We start from the raw sequence: 17,857 nt of genomic DNA, 5'->3' as shown, positions 1-17,857 counted from the left end.
TAATTACCAAAAAGCCTCAAATTGTATTTAGCTATGCAGATAGTTTTGATTTTACTTGTCCAGTGTTTTCAGATATCTGTCTCTAAAATGTCTGCGCCCACACCAATATAATGCAGGTGAATTTTATGTGTGGAGCCCACAGCACTGAAATTCAAACAAGCCGAAAGTAGAATCCACACAACATGCTGTCGACAGTTTCAGGCACCATTTCCCTGGTAGAAAGCACTGAGTATAAAAAAACAGCTGACGGCGTATTTTCACCAATTTTCAACAACAACATCAACAACATTTACAAAAGATAATGGCAGTGAACTCAATACTTTTAATGACATTTTGCTGAATATATTTGACCTAACCTGAACCTGAACAGCCTTTCTAGAACACAGAGCACTCTGGCTTCTGCCATTTCCAGAGGAATTAGAGCCATAGACCTTTCTCACAGCAGACATTTTGACTTGCCGTAGCAGGAGAAGCACAGCTGCGACTAAAACATTAAGTATGAGCTCCATTCCAGAAAGTACTGCAATGCAGTAATTAGTGATTGTATTAGTAACACCTGTGTTTGACGAGTCAAAATGACTGCTGTGAAAAGGGGCGATTCTAGGATCAGAGCTTTAGGGGTGCCTGGCACCCTTTTAACGTCATTCTTTTTTAAACGTTATTCTACTGTGCATTTTAACATCATTTTGGACCATCATGGTAATGGAAACACTGAATTATGTAACTAGAAAGACACCAACAATTCTGAGACATTAATGCAGAGCCACAGGGCCATTACTACAAAGGTGAGGTGGTATTACAAATGAAATTGGATATTTATTTATGGAAAAGCAGATATTTCCAAAATGCAGCATCAATAACTTTTGAGAATTAGAGATGCATGCGACTTTGACTAATAGCTGTCAAGCACTATTTTCTGAAAATGGCTCAGAGTTTTTTTCTGAATGATCTAGGCGTCTAGATTCTGGGTTTAGTTTCACGATGTTGTGATGTTCCCAGAGCAGAACTCCTTAGCTCACGATAGATTAACACTAACACTTTAATTTTTTGATGATGATGAATGATGAATGATTGATTTTTTTGGGGGTGCCGGGATCAAGTTTAGGGATGCTTCAGCACCCTTAAAAAAGGGTTAAAATCGCCACTGGCTGTGAAAATAGTCAATTAAACTTGAGCTGCTCCACAGTTTGGGATTTTTTATGTTGCTGTGGAATTTTTCAAATATCATTTTGCTTTATTGTATTGGTATGAAAGCTAAAATCTCAGATGAATATCTTTAACATGTCCTGGACAAACAAAACCCAACCTAGCTGCACAGCTAAAGCTAGAGGTAAGTGATCAAATATGTTAGTGTTATTTTAATGAATCAACCATTTAAAAGAATTAACATTTTGGGAAATGTGCTAATTCGCTATCTTGCCAACAGTTCAATGAGAAGATCGATACCACTCTCATGTCTGTCCCTTATGCCTCAATTATAATGTTTAAACCATAATTATGAGCAACCAATTACGCATTGTTTTTGTGAGAGTATTTGGCAGCGACAATGTGAACTAAAGGAAGTGTCAACAAACTGTTGGCAAAGTGGCCGCAAAGCCACCATCGCTGGTACTGTAGTTACATCTAAATACAATCAGCACTAATACATTTGATTCAGCTAATTTAAATGTACACTAAAACGTAAATTAACAATAGAAGCTAATGTAGGCTATTTTAATTATTTGACTACAATGCTAGCAGTGTGTTAATATTCCCAAGTCGGAATAACTGGATTTGGCTTTTCTTCCCATTCTGCCAATATCGTGTGAATGCAGCACTAAGTATGGAGCTTGAGCCAGGAGGTGGTTGGCCTAGCTTAGCATAAGGACTTGAAGCAGGGGGAAACAGCTAACGTAGCACTTTCCAAAGTTCAAAAATATGACCATGAGCAGCTCTAAAGCTTACAAATGAACACATATTTTGTTTTCTTTAATAAGTACACGAACGAAAGAGTAAAAACAATAGTTTTTGTTTTTAGGAGCGTCCTCAACGATTGACTAGCAAGCTCTGGTTGGCGACAAGACGCCAGGAAGTGACTGTTCCTTGCTGTTATCGGCATGTTTTCTTTTTTTTTTACTTTGGACAGAGCCAGGCTAGTTGTTTCCCCTGATCCTGTCTTCATGCTAAGATAAGCTAATCACTTCTTGGCTGTAGCTTCATATTGAACAGAGAGGTATGAGAATGTTTTTGGGTTTTTTTCTTTAAAAAACTTCAAGATGTGCCTTTGAGATTTACTAAAAATACTAGATCCAGCTGAAGCTTCTGTGTTTGTGGAGTATTGTATGAGTGAGGGAATGTGAGATTGTCAAGATAAAAACTGGACACTACCCATCAACACGAAACAAATAAGCAACAGCTGGCTGACGAAGCAGGACTTACCACATGAAGGATTTTGTTCTCCGTCTCAAACACCGTACAGTCCTGGAGGAAAAGCAGAATTTAATGTAGCGCGAGAAGAACATCTTGTCTTGCTCAAAAACACACACACCATCTAACCGCTCTGTATACTGTCTGGGCCTCACGTTACTGAACCCTACACTTGCACACTCTATACCCTCTCAGATACAAAAAAAACACACCCACGCAAACAGACACATTTATCTTTTATTTACACACACATCAGTCACAGAGAAGACAGACTGTAAGGACGTAAATAGCAAAGAATTGAGTCTCGCTCGAGGATGCAGAGAGTCTGAGGTTGCTGCATCACACCCACACACACCGTTCTTAGGGTGATATGACAACCATGGCAGAATAAAAGCTATCAGTCTTTACACACACACACACAAACACACACACACACACACACACACACATATACACACACATATACACACACACAAACAATTACACACACCTGCTGTACAATGGTGGTGAGCTCCAGGCAGAGTTGAATGACATTATTTCGGGTTACTGAGTAGTCTGCCACTGTAGCAAAGGGAGACCTGGAAGGAACAGATAACACAGCAGCATGTCTTATAATGTTCCTGCTGCATTCAATAATGTACAGAGATGGGACAGGAGCATTGTTAGTGAGACAGACACTGTGCGCACACATACACACAAATCTATAGAAAGTGTTTTACGACTCGCACATGAGTGAATCTGCGACATCACGTGTGTTATAAATTAGGGAAGTGGCATTTGTAGGATAACAACCGAAAACGTGGAGTAAAGTGACAGAAAGAAAGTTATGTTTGTGTCATTTCACTTTAAATGTCTGTCTGTTTGCATTGTTTTTGCTATAACCTTTAATACAATATAAGAGGTTATCATAAGCAGACGTTACGTAGATGATCAGAACTCATTTCCTATCAATATTTTTATGTTTGATAAAAATGTTGATGTTGTGGTTCTCCTTTGACATACTTTACTGTTATACAGGGCTGCAACTTATTATTATTTGTATTTTCATTATCAATTAATCGACCAATTAGTAGGGGTGGGAATCACCAGAGGCTTCACGATACGATATCATCACGATCCTTATGTCACGATACGATATTATTGCAATTTTAAACATATTGCAATATCCTGCGATATACTGCAATTAATTACCTTTTTTCTAACTTCACATTTTTCCCAATTTCAAATTATGTCCCCAAAAGGAAACTTTGTCAACATCTGCTTTATCTAAAAAGATTCTTGTCTCTGTTTGTTCATCTCACTTCAATTGAATTGCTGCAAAATGGGATTGTCAAGCAGACAAACTGACCAACACATACATAATAATAGATTGATACTTGGGGCCAGATGTACATACATTTGCGAATGTAGCATTATCAGCGCCATGGCCAACCCGCAGAAAGTGCACGCTGTGATACTTCAGCTCACGTCGTATTTACTAAACCTGCAGTTCATCGGGTAATCAGCCCCTTTCTCTGCCCACTACACCGTAAATTGCGCACATCTTTCTATCGTGGATCAGCCACCAAGTCAGTCAAAACAGCGAAAACAAAGATTTAGCGATAACGAAGTTGATCTGCTTGTTCATGAGGTAACAGCGTGATGCGTGTTATTTCAGCATTAGTGGTGGGGAAATGTATGTATTGACTAGTGCGCTGTAGCAAAGCGTTAAGTACTGGTGCTATGATACGGCTGAGTGCAGACTGCGATATTCCCACTGCTGATGCTATGACTGTTTGAAATGATCATGATGCCAATATTTGTAATGTAACGAGGAGTTTGACAACTGCTGGAATGGAATGTCAATTGTCACTCAACTGAAAAAGTGTGATCCTTGTGGCAAAAATCTTTTCAGCTCGTCTCCTTGGCATATGTCTTCGCCTTGCTCGGATTACTGCTGCCATTTCACCAGGAGGCGTATGCGAGGAAACTCGTTTACACCTGCTTTTAAGAGGCAAAGAATTTTCACCGCAAAATAGAGGCGCGCTTTCAGAGGCGGTTTTTGTACATACCGCGGAATACATAATTAGGCGCACTTTACGTGTTTTTACGTTAAAAACATGATGGCCTCTTCAGAAGAGGTAAGTCACCAGACGACACCAATCTTCTGAACACACCATACTGAGAAATACAGAGAGAGTTGTGTGGAGTCTTAATAAGAATCATAATCATTTGGCAATGGCTTGAATGTAACAGACGTTCATTAATATAAAAATGTACGCACAAAAGCCAAGTCTAAGCTAAAGTCAAGATGATGGACTTCAGATGGATCTTTAGTGATGCTGCCAGTGGAACCATAACAGGAGGGGCTTCAACAAAAAATGTTTGATGCTGTCAAAATCGACAACCATGAGAAAGAATGGGCCTCTGCAACCTCATTCAGAAAACTGGGATTGATGCCACACTTAGACGAAGAAAAGAGTTCACACTCAATCAAAATGCTCATCTACATGCTGAAAGTGTTGCACACATGCACAGGCCCTGATATGCAGCTCCATTAACTGCAACAATTACTCCGATATGATTAATGAAATGTCCATTGTGGCCCTTTAATAATATGCAAAAATGTGAAACGTCAAGCTACTAATGCAAAATGTTAAACATTACAGTTTAATGCTGGTCTGTCAATAGCTCTATTGTGACCAATTACAAAAGACATCCAACTTCAAGAATAAGCTTACATGCTCAAAAATGGCTTCTTTACAGTGGAGATTCAACTCCCACAGAGGAAAGGGGACACCACATTTGGAGGAATGAATGAAGCTGCATTAGAGAACTAGGTGGGCCATTCTGTTCTGAGTGCACCAATTTACACACCTCATACTACTTTTATTTTAATCCAGGTTTTGGAAACAACAAACCAAAAAGGCATAGTTTGGCTGTTGACTGAAATAAACAGTGTGAAGAGGGTTATTAGACCATTGGGGATTTATCACACTTTGCCATTGGCACCATCAATTCCCAAAGTCTCCCACATGTTTTCATGCATGTGCTCATTTTTTTCATGAGAGAACAAGGTCTTTAAAGCCCTTTTTTTTGTGCCAATACAATGTTTATAAATGAGGCGCGTATGGTAACATAATAGGCTTTTCAGGTGTGAAGATGTTAACGACAAGGAACACTCTGTGGCTAATGCGGTGCTTATGACTGCATACAGACACAAAGAGACATCAACACTAATGCATACAGTATGACTGGAAGTCATTATCATTCAGGCTTCATGACATACATGAAGTATGTTTTCAACCAGTGGTGGAGGAAGTATTCAGATCAGAGCCTTTACTCAGCCTATGTAAAAAATATGTATACCACACTGTAAAAATCTTTTTTAATTATATGTACTTAAAGTATTAAAACTAAAAGTACTCAATGCAGAGGAATGTTGGTTTGTCAAAATTCTGAAAATAGTGATAAATGCTGTTACAATTACCCAGAGCCCAAAAGGACACCTTCACAGTAGTTAAAACATTATTAAAATAATAAAAAAGGAAAAGCAGCAAATCCTCACATTTGACCCATGAAATGTTACTGCGTGAAAAATGACTAATCAAAATAGTTGCAGATTAATCTTTCTGTCAATCGACTAACCGATTAATCATCAGCTGTACTTGTACATACTATTGGGTAGTTTTTAATGTATAATACAGCATCACATTTTATAAGATCTTCACATATTTTGAGTGCAAATAATTTCAGATCAGATAATTGTAGTGGAGTAAAAAGGGCAATTTTCTTTAATGAAATGTAATGAAGCAAAGAAGTAGAAAGTAAAATGAAATGAAAAGTAGCCTACCTCAACCTTTTACTTAGGTAAGTAGGCCTACAGTACTTGAGTAAATTCACTTCCACCACTGTTTGCACCAGAGTGATGAAATGAACAAAAGAAGCACAAATATACCCCAAAACACACACACACACACACACACACACACACACACACACACACACACACACACACACACACACACCATTACTTTACTTAATTGTATTAAAGACCCAGATTAAAATTCGACCACAGCCTCAAGTGTATGCTGTATCTGTGTTGTGTGTGTGTGTGTGTGTGTGTGTGTGTGTGTGTGTGTGTGTGTGTGTGTGTGTGTGTGTGTGTGTGTGTGTGTGTGATATTTGGGTCATCAGTATTGAGGCTGTGTTCTATATATATATGCAGGACCTAAGGCTATACAGACTGTTTGCTAACCGTCAGGCTCCAACACTCAAACAACCCTCAGAAAACCAGGGTTCAAAATGTACCTTTTAGTCCACCAGCCAAATGGCTTGTGAATGTTCAAATTCTACTAGCCACTTAATAGATTACCATTGTTTTTTTGGCTGGTTAGAGACGCACATGTACCAGCAACGTGCGTTTTTTACCAGCATTTGGCTAGTAAATGGTGCTAATTTTGAACCCTGCAGAAAACAGATGATGCTAATTGCGTGAGGTGAAAGGCAAGTAAGGAACGAAATAGACAGACATGATACACATATTTTAAGAATCAGTGTGACTTACACTATCCATGCATTTCATTATATCCAATGTCCATAGCGTATAAATTGTCCATAAATGTTAGAAATCATAAAAAAAAAGACATCCTCCTTCTTACTCCCGAACTACTTAGAATCATCAAGTTTTTCAGTTTTCTTCAGTATAAAAGTAATTCAGTGATAGTTGTCTGCACTTCCATGGGTCCAGTGCAAACAGGAACTGTTAATAGCTAGTTTGGCATACTTTTAATAGTGTTCATTTGCCAAAATTTAAACAAATATAAGCTTTAAAAAACGGGGCTCTAGTTGTAGGTCATAGTATAGCTAGCTAACTAACTGACTCCATGGCAATATTATACTTCCTGTTTACATCTCCCAAAACAATATGGGAACGGTAGTTCCGAATATTAGAGCTTGATTATCTATCAAATTTACGTACAAAGTAAGACAAAAATAATAATAATAATGATAATAATAAGAGTAAGTGACAAAACCCATAAATATGATCTTCAGGAACCACTGGTTAAATCTTTAACGATACTTTGTATTTCATGTGTTTTATGTATTCTGAAAATTAACCAGCTGTTAAATAAAGTAGACGTACCTCAAAATTGTACTTTAAAGGAACACGCCGACTTATTGGGACTTCAGCTTATTATAAGTGAATAAGTGACAAAATAACTGCAACATGTTCCTATTTACATGTTGTGAACTGCCTCAGCACTGCTTCGCCTTTCTGAGAATATAGTTCCCAGTTTGTATACGGTTAGAAGATGACTGTGTCTCATGTGACCTTGTTATTTGTACACGCTGTGACTATACAAATTACAACATGTAAATAGGAACATGTTGGCATTATTTTGTCACTTATTCGGAGCAGTAGGCTAGATAGAGCCGGTTACTTTCAGGATCCGTGCTAGGCTACGCACGGAGATGAGAAGGGTATGTATGGACTTATCTAACTCTGGGGGTTACGGTGAATAAGCTAAAGTCCCAATAAGTCGGCGTGTTCCTTTAAAGGGATAGGTCTTATACTGTATTTTCAAGCATAGAAAACGGCTTCAGTTCCCGGTCGGAAAGGGCTGTCTGACAGCAAGGTAAAGCAGTGAAAATATTCTAAAAATAGTGTACACTTAAACCAATAGAGATTTTTTATTTAGGTGGCGAAATTAGGTTTAGCTGCTGCCCCCGTCCACAGCAGTACATGGCTTAGCTTCCGTGTCGGGACTTCTGTTTGCTTCTCCAAACTGGGGGAGTGCTGACGGCCATCTACAGTAGGTATAATACGCTGACTATGGATTCAACCTCACTTCCAAACATCCAAACTATCCCTTTAAGTACAGTAATCGAGTAAATGTACATATATAAATATCATCACATAATCCATTTTGAGTTATTCCCTGCTGGGTAGTTTTGATTTAAAAAATGTAAAGTCTGCTTCACCACATTGGTTAAAAACACAGAAAAAAAAAGAACCATTTTTTACACTATCAGCAAAATACATCACACATAATATCTAGTTGTATGTGGCCATGTTATTAATTTATATGTAGGCACTTTCAAATGTGCATATAAAGAGGAAATGAAGAGTTCAAAGAAACAAGAATTGCGGCAAATTTCAGTCATTGTGCATTCCTGATAACATCACTGACAGATTTAAAGCATTTTGCAGTGTCATTTGATGTCAGCACGGAGATGAAAATGGTGTTTGTCACCCAGAGACAAAGAAAAGTAGATATATAAGGACACATCAGGGTGTCAGAGGCAGGGAAAAGGTGCTCTTTCCTGTACCCACGCTGTTATTTCATACATGAAAAGGTTGCTTAAATGTCTTCTCAAGTCATTAGAGAGAAACTACATTATGCTGCCTAAGCGCTGAACTGATGTCTGACTTTTCCATTATCCCTGAGAGGTCTAATAACTAACAATCAGGGGGAGATGAAAGTTCAGTTTTAACATGCCTTATGCTAATTTGCTGCTGGTGTAAACCTTCTAGGAAAGAGTCATCTGCGTATTAATACGACACAGTTTTTAGCCCAACATCCTCGGAAAGCATAACCTTCTTCCACATCGTCAGGGTATATTAGTGAATTCAACATATTATCCACCATGCAGCTTAAATTCAGCTTGTTTTACTCGCTCATTTGCTATTCCTAGGCAGTAGAAATCAATTTTAGAAGATGAGATTTCATTGAAATGAAAGCCCTGGTGGGATCATATGCATGTTAAATTTACACAGCTGGAAAATGCTCTTTTCTTCCTGGTTGGCATGTGTAATATGCAGGATAAAACCTTAAAAAAGTAGTATTTGACACTGCCCGGACACAGATACAGTATGTCTCAGAAATGAAGAATAGAGAGCATGAAGCGTCGGCTCTGCTGAGTCTATCACTTTCTCAATGTCGCTTTGCCATTTACAGTTGCATCACCGTGCGTGGGCGAACGCGTGTGCGCTTGCATAAGTGTGTGTCAGTGCGTGCAGATGTGGGCGTGTGTCTGCAAACGTGTGTGTTTAGTACAAAGTGTGTGGGTGTTTCGATGGGTCTGAGTGTGCTTGTGGCTCTCCTTTGTGTGTCTAGATGGCCTAAGGACAGATGCGGGTGCACGGCATTTCAAGAAGCCGAAGGCAAAGACCTTTATCTGACGTGTGTGTCGTGTGCAGGAGATCACGTCGAGTCATGGATAAATGAAGTGACAGAGAGGAGAAGAGAGCAGAGGGAGAGACAGAGAAACATGGTTGGAAAAAACACTGACATTATTCCTTTGGGGAAAAAAAACATATTTCTGTCAACAGCCAACAGCTGTAGGAGAGGAGAGCTTGTGTTCAGATTGGAAAAAAAACTGAAAACGTTTGCATGCGCTAGATCAACAGACTTCAACAGAGGGGACCTTCATAACGCTAGTTTCCATATGAAGTATTAAATACATTAGTGTTATTAATAATAGTGTCATTTTAATGATAATCGTATCTAATAGTTTGATTAATGATTGATTTAAACTATGAAATGTTAGAATGTGTTTTGTTCAACCAACTCAATTTACTATAATAGAAAATATTCACATTTAAGAACCTGGAACCAGTTAATTTAGACTTTTTTGCACAAAAAAATGACTTACTTACTAACATATTGCACTTTTAGTTTAAGTGCATCATTGTGCACTGCTTGCTTGTAATTTTTTGTTTAATTGGATCTTGTTTAGTTTCTATTTATATTCTTATTTTATTTTATATAATTTGTACTTCTACTTGTTACTTTTTTTACCTTTCTCTATTTATCTGTACTAATTGCTGCCTTTGTGCTGCTGCAACGCCTGATTTCCCCTTTTGAAGATAAATAAAGGCTTCTCTTAACATATATCAAATGATAAGTCCATAATAACAATAGTTGCCTAAAGAATTATACATTTCTGTCGATTTACTAAATGATTATTTGGCTAATTGTTTCAGCTCTAATATCCATTGTTTTTTGGTTGATAATTATTCTAAAGCTAAACTCAAAACATAAAAAATACGCACCTACCTCGCAACCAAAATAAACTAGAACTGCCTAATTCTACCTTTAATCCAAAGTCAGACACATCAGAATTTTTCTGACAGTGAAAACGTCTCCTGCTTGAAATGAACCACAGGTTACAACAAACTGCAGTCACCTCGACAAAAAATCCAATATTAACACTAATACAATGAATTCAGCTCATTTCAAAGGAGCTACGCTGTTTGTTTGTATCTGGCTTCACTTGTTAATGAACTCAATGAACCACTCCAACTGAAAACACCTGTGTGGGTGTGCAGGGCCTTTTTCTTGGAAGACATATTGACATGTCACAGCATGGAAACCACATCCTATTGTCATTGTTAATTGTTAGTCCTTCTATGAAAAGTATCCTGCTGACATAGGAAAAGTAAAATAATAAAAATGGCAACTCATCACATCTGTGTAGAAGAGAAACAGAGCATATATCTTTGAAACAGCGACAGAGAGCCTGTAAACACATTACCTGTCCAGCCAGGCCAGCAGGCTCTTGGCGGCGGTGATGAGGTCGACAACAGAGGTCAGCAGATCATTGGGGAGACGCCGTGAGGACCTGCTCTCTGATTGGCTGCTGCGGCGGCGGCCGGAAATGAAGTTCTGCAGGTTTTTGGCCGAGGCGCCGAGCTTGTGAGCCAGAGTCCTGACGCTCTCTGTCTCCAGACCTGAGTTCTACACACACACACACACACACACACACACACACACACACACACACACACACACACACACATAAACAAAGATTAGCTGAACCTCCAGACACTGAACCACCATGAATACTGATTAGGATCGAATTTGTTAACATGTTTACAAGCTTTGGTGCATATGAATGACTTATATTGCATATCTGATAGAGAGGTCATCACACTGACTGACTGATGTTATTTTAAAACACCTTAACTCTTTGTTAGTCATTCATTTTTGCATCAACTTGTGTCCAGGGATTTTCCGAATGTTGTCAGATTATTGAGCAACACAACATAAAGACTTAACAATGGAACACAGGAGGAAGACAATGCAATGAAATCACTGTCTGTGATATGTCACTTTTGGCTTCTCTGAGTGTAATAAACACTATACTATTCTTTATTTGTTTAAAATAGTCCTTAGGGAAGTATTATTTTCTATTTGTCAAGTTGCATTCTTACATTCAAACACGATATGATACTTATTTTAACCTATCCAGGCCTCTTTATCTTTCAGCTAGGGATTCTGGTGTTAAACGACTTTTGAACAAATGCATCTTTCAACCTACTAAATGTTTTTGTGTGAGCCAGAAGGAAAGGAAACCAAAATGAACACATACTTGATTGACTTGTAGAAGCCATAATGACACTTAAATTCAGAAATATGAAAAATGAAATGACACGTTTGTTTACTATGTGATACCCACCCTCAGTAGCCAACCATTCTCTTCCAATCTCTCTGTAGACCATATTATTATTACAGGTTGTCATTTGAACTTATAGGTTGTACTAAACAGTGATGGAAAGTAACTAAGTATATTTACTCAAGTGCTTAAGTACAATTATGAGGTACTTGTAAACCTGTAAACTTGTCTACTTTAGTATTTCCATTTTCTGTTACTTTATACTTCCACTCCGCTATATCTCAGAGGGAAATATTGCACTTAATTTTTAAATACAAAATGTAATCAACAATAAAAGTCTTGTATATTATTGTATGTTAAGATAAGACTTTATTGAACCTCGGGGGTAAACGTACAAGCTACCAATCAGTATATAAAATAATTAAAATAGCTCCACCTTTACCAGCTGAAACATTAAAGTGATGTACACAATAATGCATCAATTATTATAATACACTTATATCATATATTCTGAAATGGGCCATTCTGTATAATGAGTACTTTTACTTTTGGCACTTTAATATTTTGATGCTAATACATTTGTACTTTTAGTAGTAAGATTTCAAATGCAGGACTTTTACTTGTAAGACAGTATTTCTACACTGTGGTAGCCTATTACTTTAATTTAAGTGTAAGATCTGAGTACTTCTTCCACCACTGGTACTCAAGAATTTTCAGTTGTGTCTTTTATAATACTTCTATTTTGGCAAACCCCAACACCTTACATGTCTTACAATGTAGTTTGAAGAAGCTTTAAAGCGCCATTTCAAAACTTTTTTCTTAGTTTGTGATTGTGACAATTGGGAAATGCAAGGCTTTGATGCAGCACAACTAAATGTACTTTGTGCAATCTATCACATTGTGCATTCAAGCAGAACAAGAATTCATTCTTACAGCTGTGGCCGTAAAGAGGGCTAATGAGAGTTCAGCAGTGCACTAAAACACACACTTACCAAAGCACACAGCAAGTCGACAGCCTCCAGAATGAGCTCCTGGTGTCCGATGCGAGAAACTCCCAGGTCCTCCAGCTCGGCGTGGCTAATTCTCAGCAGCCTCTCCCCGCACACACCTCCGCGCTCAAACACACACACATACTGCTGCAAGCAGTCGTCCAGACCTGAAGAAAACACACACACATATTATTAGAGGCACTCACAATAAATACACTCAGATTTGTTCCCATATAAGATCACGACCGCAACAGAGATTAATACATCTTTTTCTTCTTAGGACTGAGAACAAAACATAGATAGTACACAGTTAACCTGAAATATCCGGGGTTGACACCGCATTTTCTTCATATCGCCACGATGATTTATGCTATATTAAATCTACACTGCAAAAGAAAACATTTAACAAGTCATTCTGTCTATAATTTACCCCTAAAATCCTTAACAGTTGAAAAAATAAACAATGTTTTCAAAAGACAATTAACCTGTCTCAAGAAATTTAGAGGAATAAGTATATAGGAAAAAGTCAGGCTGCTGTTTTAGAATCAAGAAAAAAAAAGCTTTTTTGCTTTGGAAAAGACTTAACATAATCTTAACAGGCAGAATTTAGCATGTGTTTTAAGAAAATAAGACTTTAAACCTGCATGAACATGTTTTTGGCCCATCTGGGGGCAGGATTATATAGGATTTATGGGCTTTTTTTTATTTATTTTCATTATATAATGAAGATAGACAGGAAAGGAGAGAGAGAGTGATTGACACACAGCAAAGGGCCACGCGTCGAATTCAACCCCGGGCCGCTGCCAAGGACTCAGCACTAACGTGTTAGCAAGCAGTTGCTTATTCCCACATCCAGCAAAGACTGAGCAACATTACCATTATCTGGAGTAATGATTCTGGCATATTATTATTTGTCATTCCACACAATGTACACAAGGCAAATTGGTAGTTAAATCCCTTTTTGTACACACAGCACACACACATGCATTTTAAGGGAGTAGCGCAGGTCCATACCTATGACGAAGTCCAATATTCACTCTCTGTTAAAGGTGCAGTAGGTAAGACTTATAAAACTAATTTTCTGTCATATTTGCTGAAACTGACCCTATGTTTGAGTAGAAGCAGGTCATTTAATAAAAAAAATCTGGCTCTGCCTCTGGCACCACCTACAGCCTGTAGTGAGATTTGCAAAAATCCACAGCTGTCTGTTCAGATGCACCAATCAGGGCCAGGGGGGGTGTCTAACTGCGTGTCAATCACTGCTCATGCTCACACATTCATTCTCCCTTGTGGGGGGAGGGGCTTAGGAGAACGTTTTGGGCTTTAGCAGAAAAGGGGGGAGGGACTGAGAAGTTGTCGATGTTCAAATGTTTTGGCTAAGTCCTGGATCTTCCCAATCCTACCTACAGCACCTTTAACTCTAATGGAAATATGTGACTCTTAAGCTGCAAAATGCTCCACTGAAATCTCCACCAGCTAGTCTCCAAAGTTGCCTGCTGTTTGGTGCTGGTCAGGTAGTGTACAATGGGTTTATCAGAGCGATAAGACTGAACCAATAAGTAAACGTTCAGTAGTTATAGAACTTAAACAATGACCTAAAATATGCTGAAAAGCTCCATAGAGCTGGGCTGTACTGCAGACTAGTAATAATAGAGACTAGTATAATTCTCTGTGTGTTCATCTCTACAAGCAACCCCTTTTAAATTACATGTAAAGTCAATTGAGCCATTGCTAATTAAAAAATGTAAACAGAGAATCAAATTGTGCAGTAAAAATGGAAGTGGCAGAAAAGAGGAAGAGTTGACAAGCAAGTCAGGTCAAATAAGGTTGATAACTTTATTTTGAAAGTATCTTTTACGGACTAATCTTCTGAGAAACTATTATACTGTTACATCGTGGCGGCACTGTTGGTTGAAGGTGTTTATATCTACTATACTGCCTGTAATCATATCTGTGTTTATGGCATTTATGAGAAAACACATAAGGTAGATAGAAAGTATGGGTCCTAAGCACCGGAGGGGAATAATCCCAACAACATCGTCACTCTTCATGACCCATCCACAACTGAGACTTTCTTCAACACTCTCTGATCAATAATCGGACACATGCCTACTTTTAAATTATAGATTTCGGGCTGCACTCCAGAATAATCAGCTTTTGTTGCCATATTTTTTACCTGCGGTTTCCCTCTTTAAAGTCAGCCTATAGGGAGGACAGATTTCTTCTACTCAGGAAAATGCCAGACATTTTTACTGCTGCTCTGTTTGTTTCAGATAACACAACAGCTGCTGTGTCGTGTTTTTGAGACATTTCAGCTTGTTTGCAGTTTTGTAGATTTCAGCCCAACCCTGTTTCAAACCACAATAGGATTAGATAAAAAAAATAAAAAGCATTTGGTTTTTGAGAGACACCTGAGGGCCACAAAAGGCATTTAGGTCTTCTTTTGTTTTGTTTTTCTTTTTTATGTAAGGCAGAAAATGTGTGATTTTGAGACCTGTTTCACAATGTAATAAGGGGAAGATAGAGAGCGAGAAGGAAGAGACAGAAGCTGAAGGGACTGATAAAGATGATCAACAATAATTGTACTTGTATCATCGCCAAACAGCTTTTACAACCCATAATATGACAAAGCTATCAACATCCCTTTAGAGGACCATGCTAGTGAGTTTGTCATGTTTTTGCTGACCATTTTTAAATGGATGGTGAACAGATTTAGATTGGACAGTACATTTGCAGACATCAATTGGTATTAATTAAATTATCTACACCATAAAAGTCCACTTGTTGACTCTTGAAATTAGCTTGAGTTGTGTAATCCATCACAGTGAACATCTAGTCTGCATTAAAGGTTGTCAATCTTACATTGCCATTGCATGGTAATTGAAAACTGTCCTCATTAAAACAAACTTGATGTACGGCACACTGTGATGGATTACATAACTTCAGCAAGCTTCAAGAGTCTGCTAATTAATTTCCATCCTTAATGGAAACCAATGAATGCAACAAGTTCTCCAAACTAATGTAAACAACTCAACTTGTTGTTTGTCAGAGAAGTTAAAAATGATCCATGTTAGCATTTTCTGATCTGCTTCCCAAGTACAACATTGGAAGGACAACATTGTTTGACAGTTTGACATGGCTGTTATCTGATCTGCCACCGTCTGAGCAACTGAAGTTAGCAGCTGAGTCTTTAATCTGGTGATGAAGTGACAGTCATATCACATTCGTTTGTCCATGCAGAAAAAGACGCTGTATGGAAGCTTGGGGAAATACTACTCGCAGGACTAGTTGGAGAACCGCTGTAGTTGGCGAGCTAACTGCTAACTTCCTAGCTGGCTCGGTTAGGTTAGCAATAGCTCCTGGAGCTCCCGTGACATTTTGATCACCGCTGCACACTATTTTGTTCAATAAAAAGTTATTCAAGAGGGAGTTATTCAAGAGGGAAAATAAAGCGCTCTGAGCTAACAAGCTTGCTAACAGTAAGTTGGCAAAGCTTGTTAACTTATCTTGGTTGCTAACAGGACAATAACTTCACATAGCTTGTACCATTGACTCTTGTCTCAAGCCATTTCCTTTTTTTGTGAAACAGTTATTAATACTCTGACAGAGGAGGGTTAAATAAAAGTGAAGGGTGCAACACAGCTAATAAGCTACCATAGCTTCCTCCATTTTGGGGTCTCCGTCCCCTCAGAGGTCAACACTGTCAACATGGCTTGCTATTGGTCAACGGAAACAAAGTTGAACACAAATTTACTTTCCAAAGGACCTAAAAGAAACTCTGTACCTGAAACAAGAGTCAAGAGACTGGAACAAAAGAGGTAATGGATGGGCAATCAGGCAGCCACCCAGGTAAGATTTTACTCTCTGTAGGATTGTGTAACGTCTCTGTTGTGAGTAGGACGGTCTCTCTAGATCTGCAAGTGTGTGAGCGTGTTAGTGGGTGGGTGCGTGCTTTGTTATTGTGCGCGTGAGTGAGTGTGTGTGTGTGTGTGTGTGTGTGTGTGTGTGTGTGTGTGTGTGTGTGTGTGTGGGGGTGTTTGTGTGTTCAACTGGCCTGACAGGGTTTGCTGACTCAAAGGAAAGCAGATCAAGACAGAGCAGTTCAGCTGCAGCCCCTGGCTCCCAAAACAATGAATGTATCCAGCTTCTAACCTCTTAACAAACAGCCAACTGGCAAACACACTCCAAATACACACACACATACACACACACACACACACACACACACACACACACACACTCTGAGGAATGAGCATTGATTTCCCCCGCTTCAAGTCCCCGCTTTATAATACACTCATCTATCATAACCACACTAACAAAGATGGGAGAGGAAAAAAAACAGGATGGGAAGAGGAGAGAAAAAAGGAAGACGGAAAAGAAAAGAAAAAAAACTCATAAGCCAGCTGCTAAATTGCATGCAAACTATTTCTCACCACACGTACACACACACACACACATACACACATTCCATCTCTCATCAGTGACGAGCAAACACCATTTGTCGCTTTCTGCACCCTCCACAGCCACTACATTTGAAGTCTAAATGAAGCGTTCAGTTTCAAAATGCCACATATAGAGTTATGAAAAAAGACGTTGGAGCCTGAAATCCATCTAAATTTAAAAAAACAGGACATTTTACCTTTTTTAAACATAAATAAACAAAGCGTTTGTGGTCTACTAGCAATCGATTTTGAATACAATGCATCGTCTTTTTCACCATTATCTCATTTTGGAAGGAAACTAGACATATTGATTCCACTATCTGGCCCCCCAAAACACTTCAAGTCGATGAGCGATATCTCGGCTCCCAGCTCCCACTGAGAAGCATGAAAAGATTTGCTAATCATTGATTTGATCATGTTAAGTGAAGGTTGCTTGAGATAACTTTAGGTTCGGAGAAGAACTTCAGGTTAAAGTGCCCATATTACAAAAAAAAATCACCTTTTCTGGGGTGTTATTTTGTGTCTCTGGTGCTTCCACACGCATACAAACTTTGAAGAAAAAAAAACATGCTGTTTTGAGTGAGATACGGTTTCTGAATGTGTCCTGCCTTCAGTCTCCGGGTGAGCTGTTCAAAATCT

General features: G+C 38.6%; 1 protein-coding gene across 1 annotated transcript in view; it reads right to left on the bottom strand.

Moving 5' to 3' along the window:
- The window catches only part of cnksr2a (connector enhancer of kinase suppressor of Ras 2a), a 62,413-nt gene that overhangs the window by 32,376 nt on the left and 12,180 nt on the right, over positions 1-17,857 (bottom strand). The window contains 4 exon segments of the mRNA XM_078281152.1: positions 2,419-2,460; positions 2,897-2,984; positions 10,927-11,129; positions 12,780-12,943. Of these exon segments, the coding sequence (XP_078137278.1) occupies positions 2,419-2,460; positions 2,897-2,984; positions 10,927-11,129; positions 12,780-12,943 (497 nt within the window).

The sequence above is a fragment of the Sander vitreus genome, chromosome 22 (assembly GCF_031162955.1).
Source record: "Sander vitreus isolate 19-12246 chromosome 22, sanVit1, whole genome shotgun sequence".
Taxonomy (NCBI): Eukaryota; Metazoa; Chordata; class Actinopteri; order Perciformes; family Percidae; genus Sander; species Sander vitreus.
This window is presented reverse-complemented; position numbering and strand designations above follow the sequence as displayed.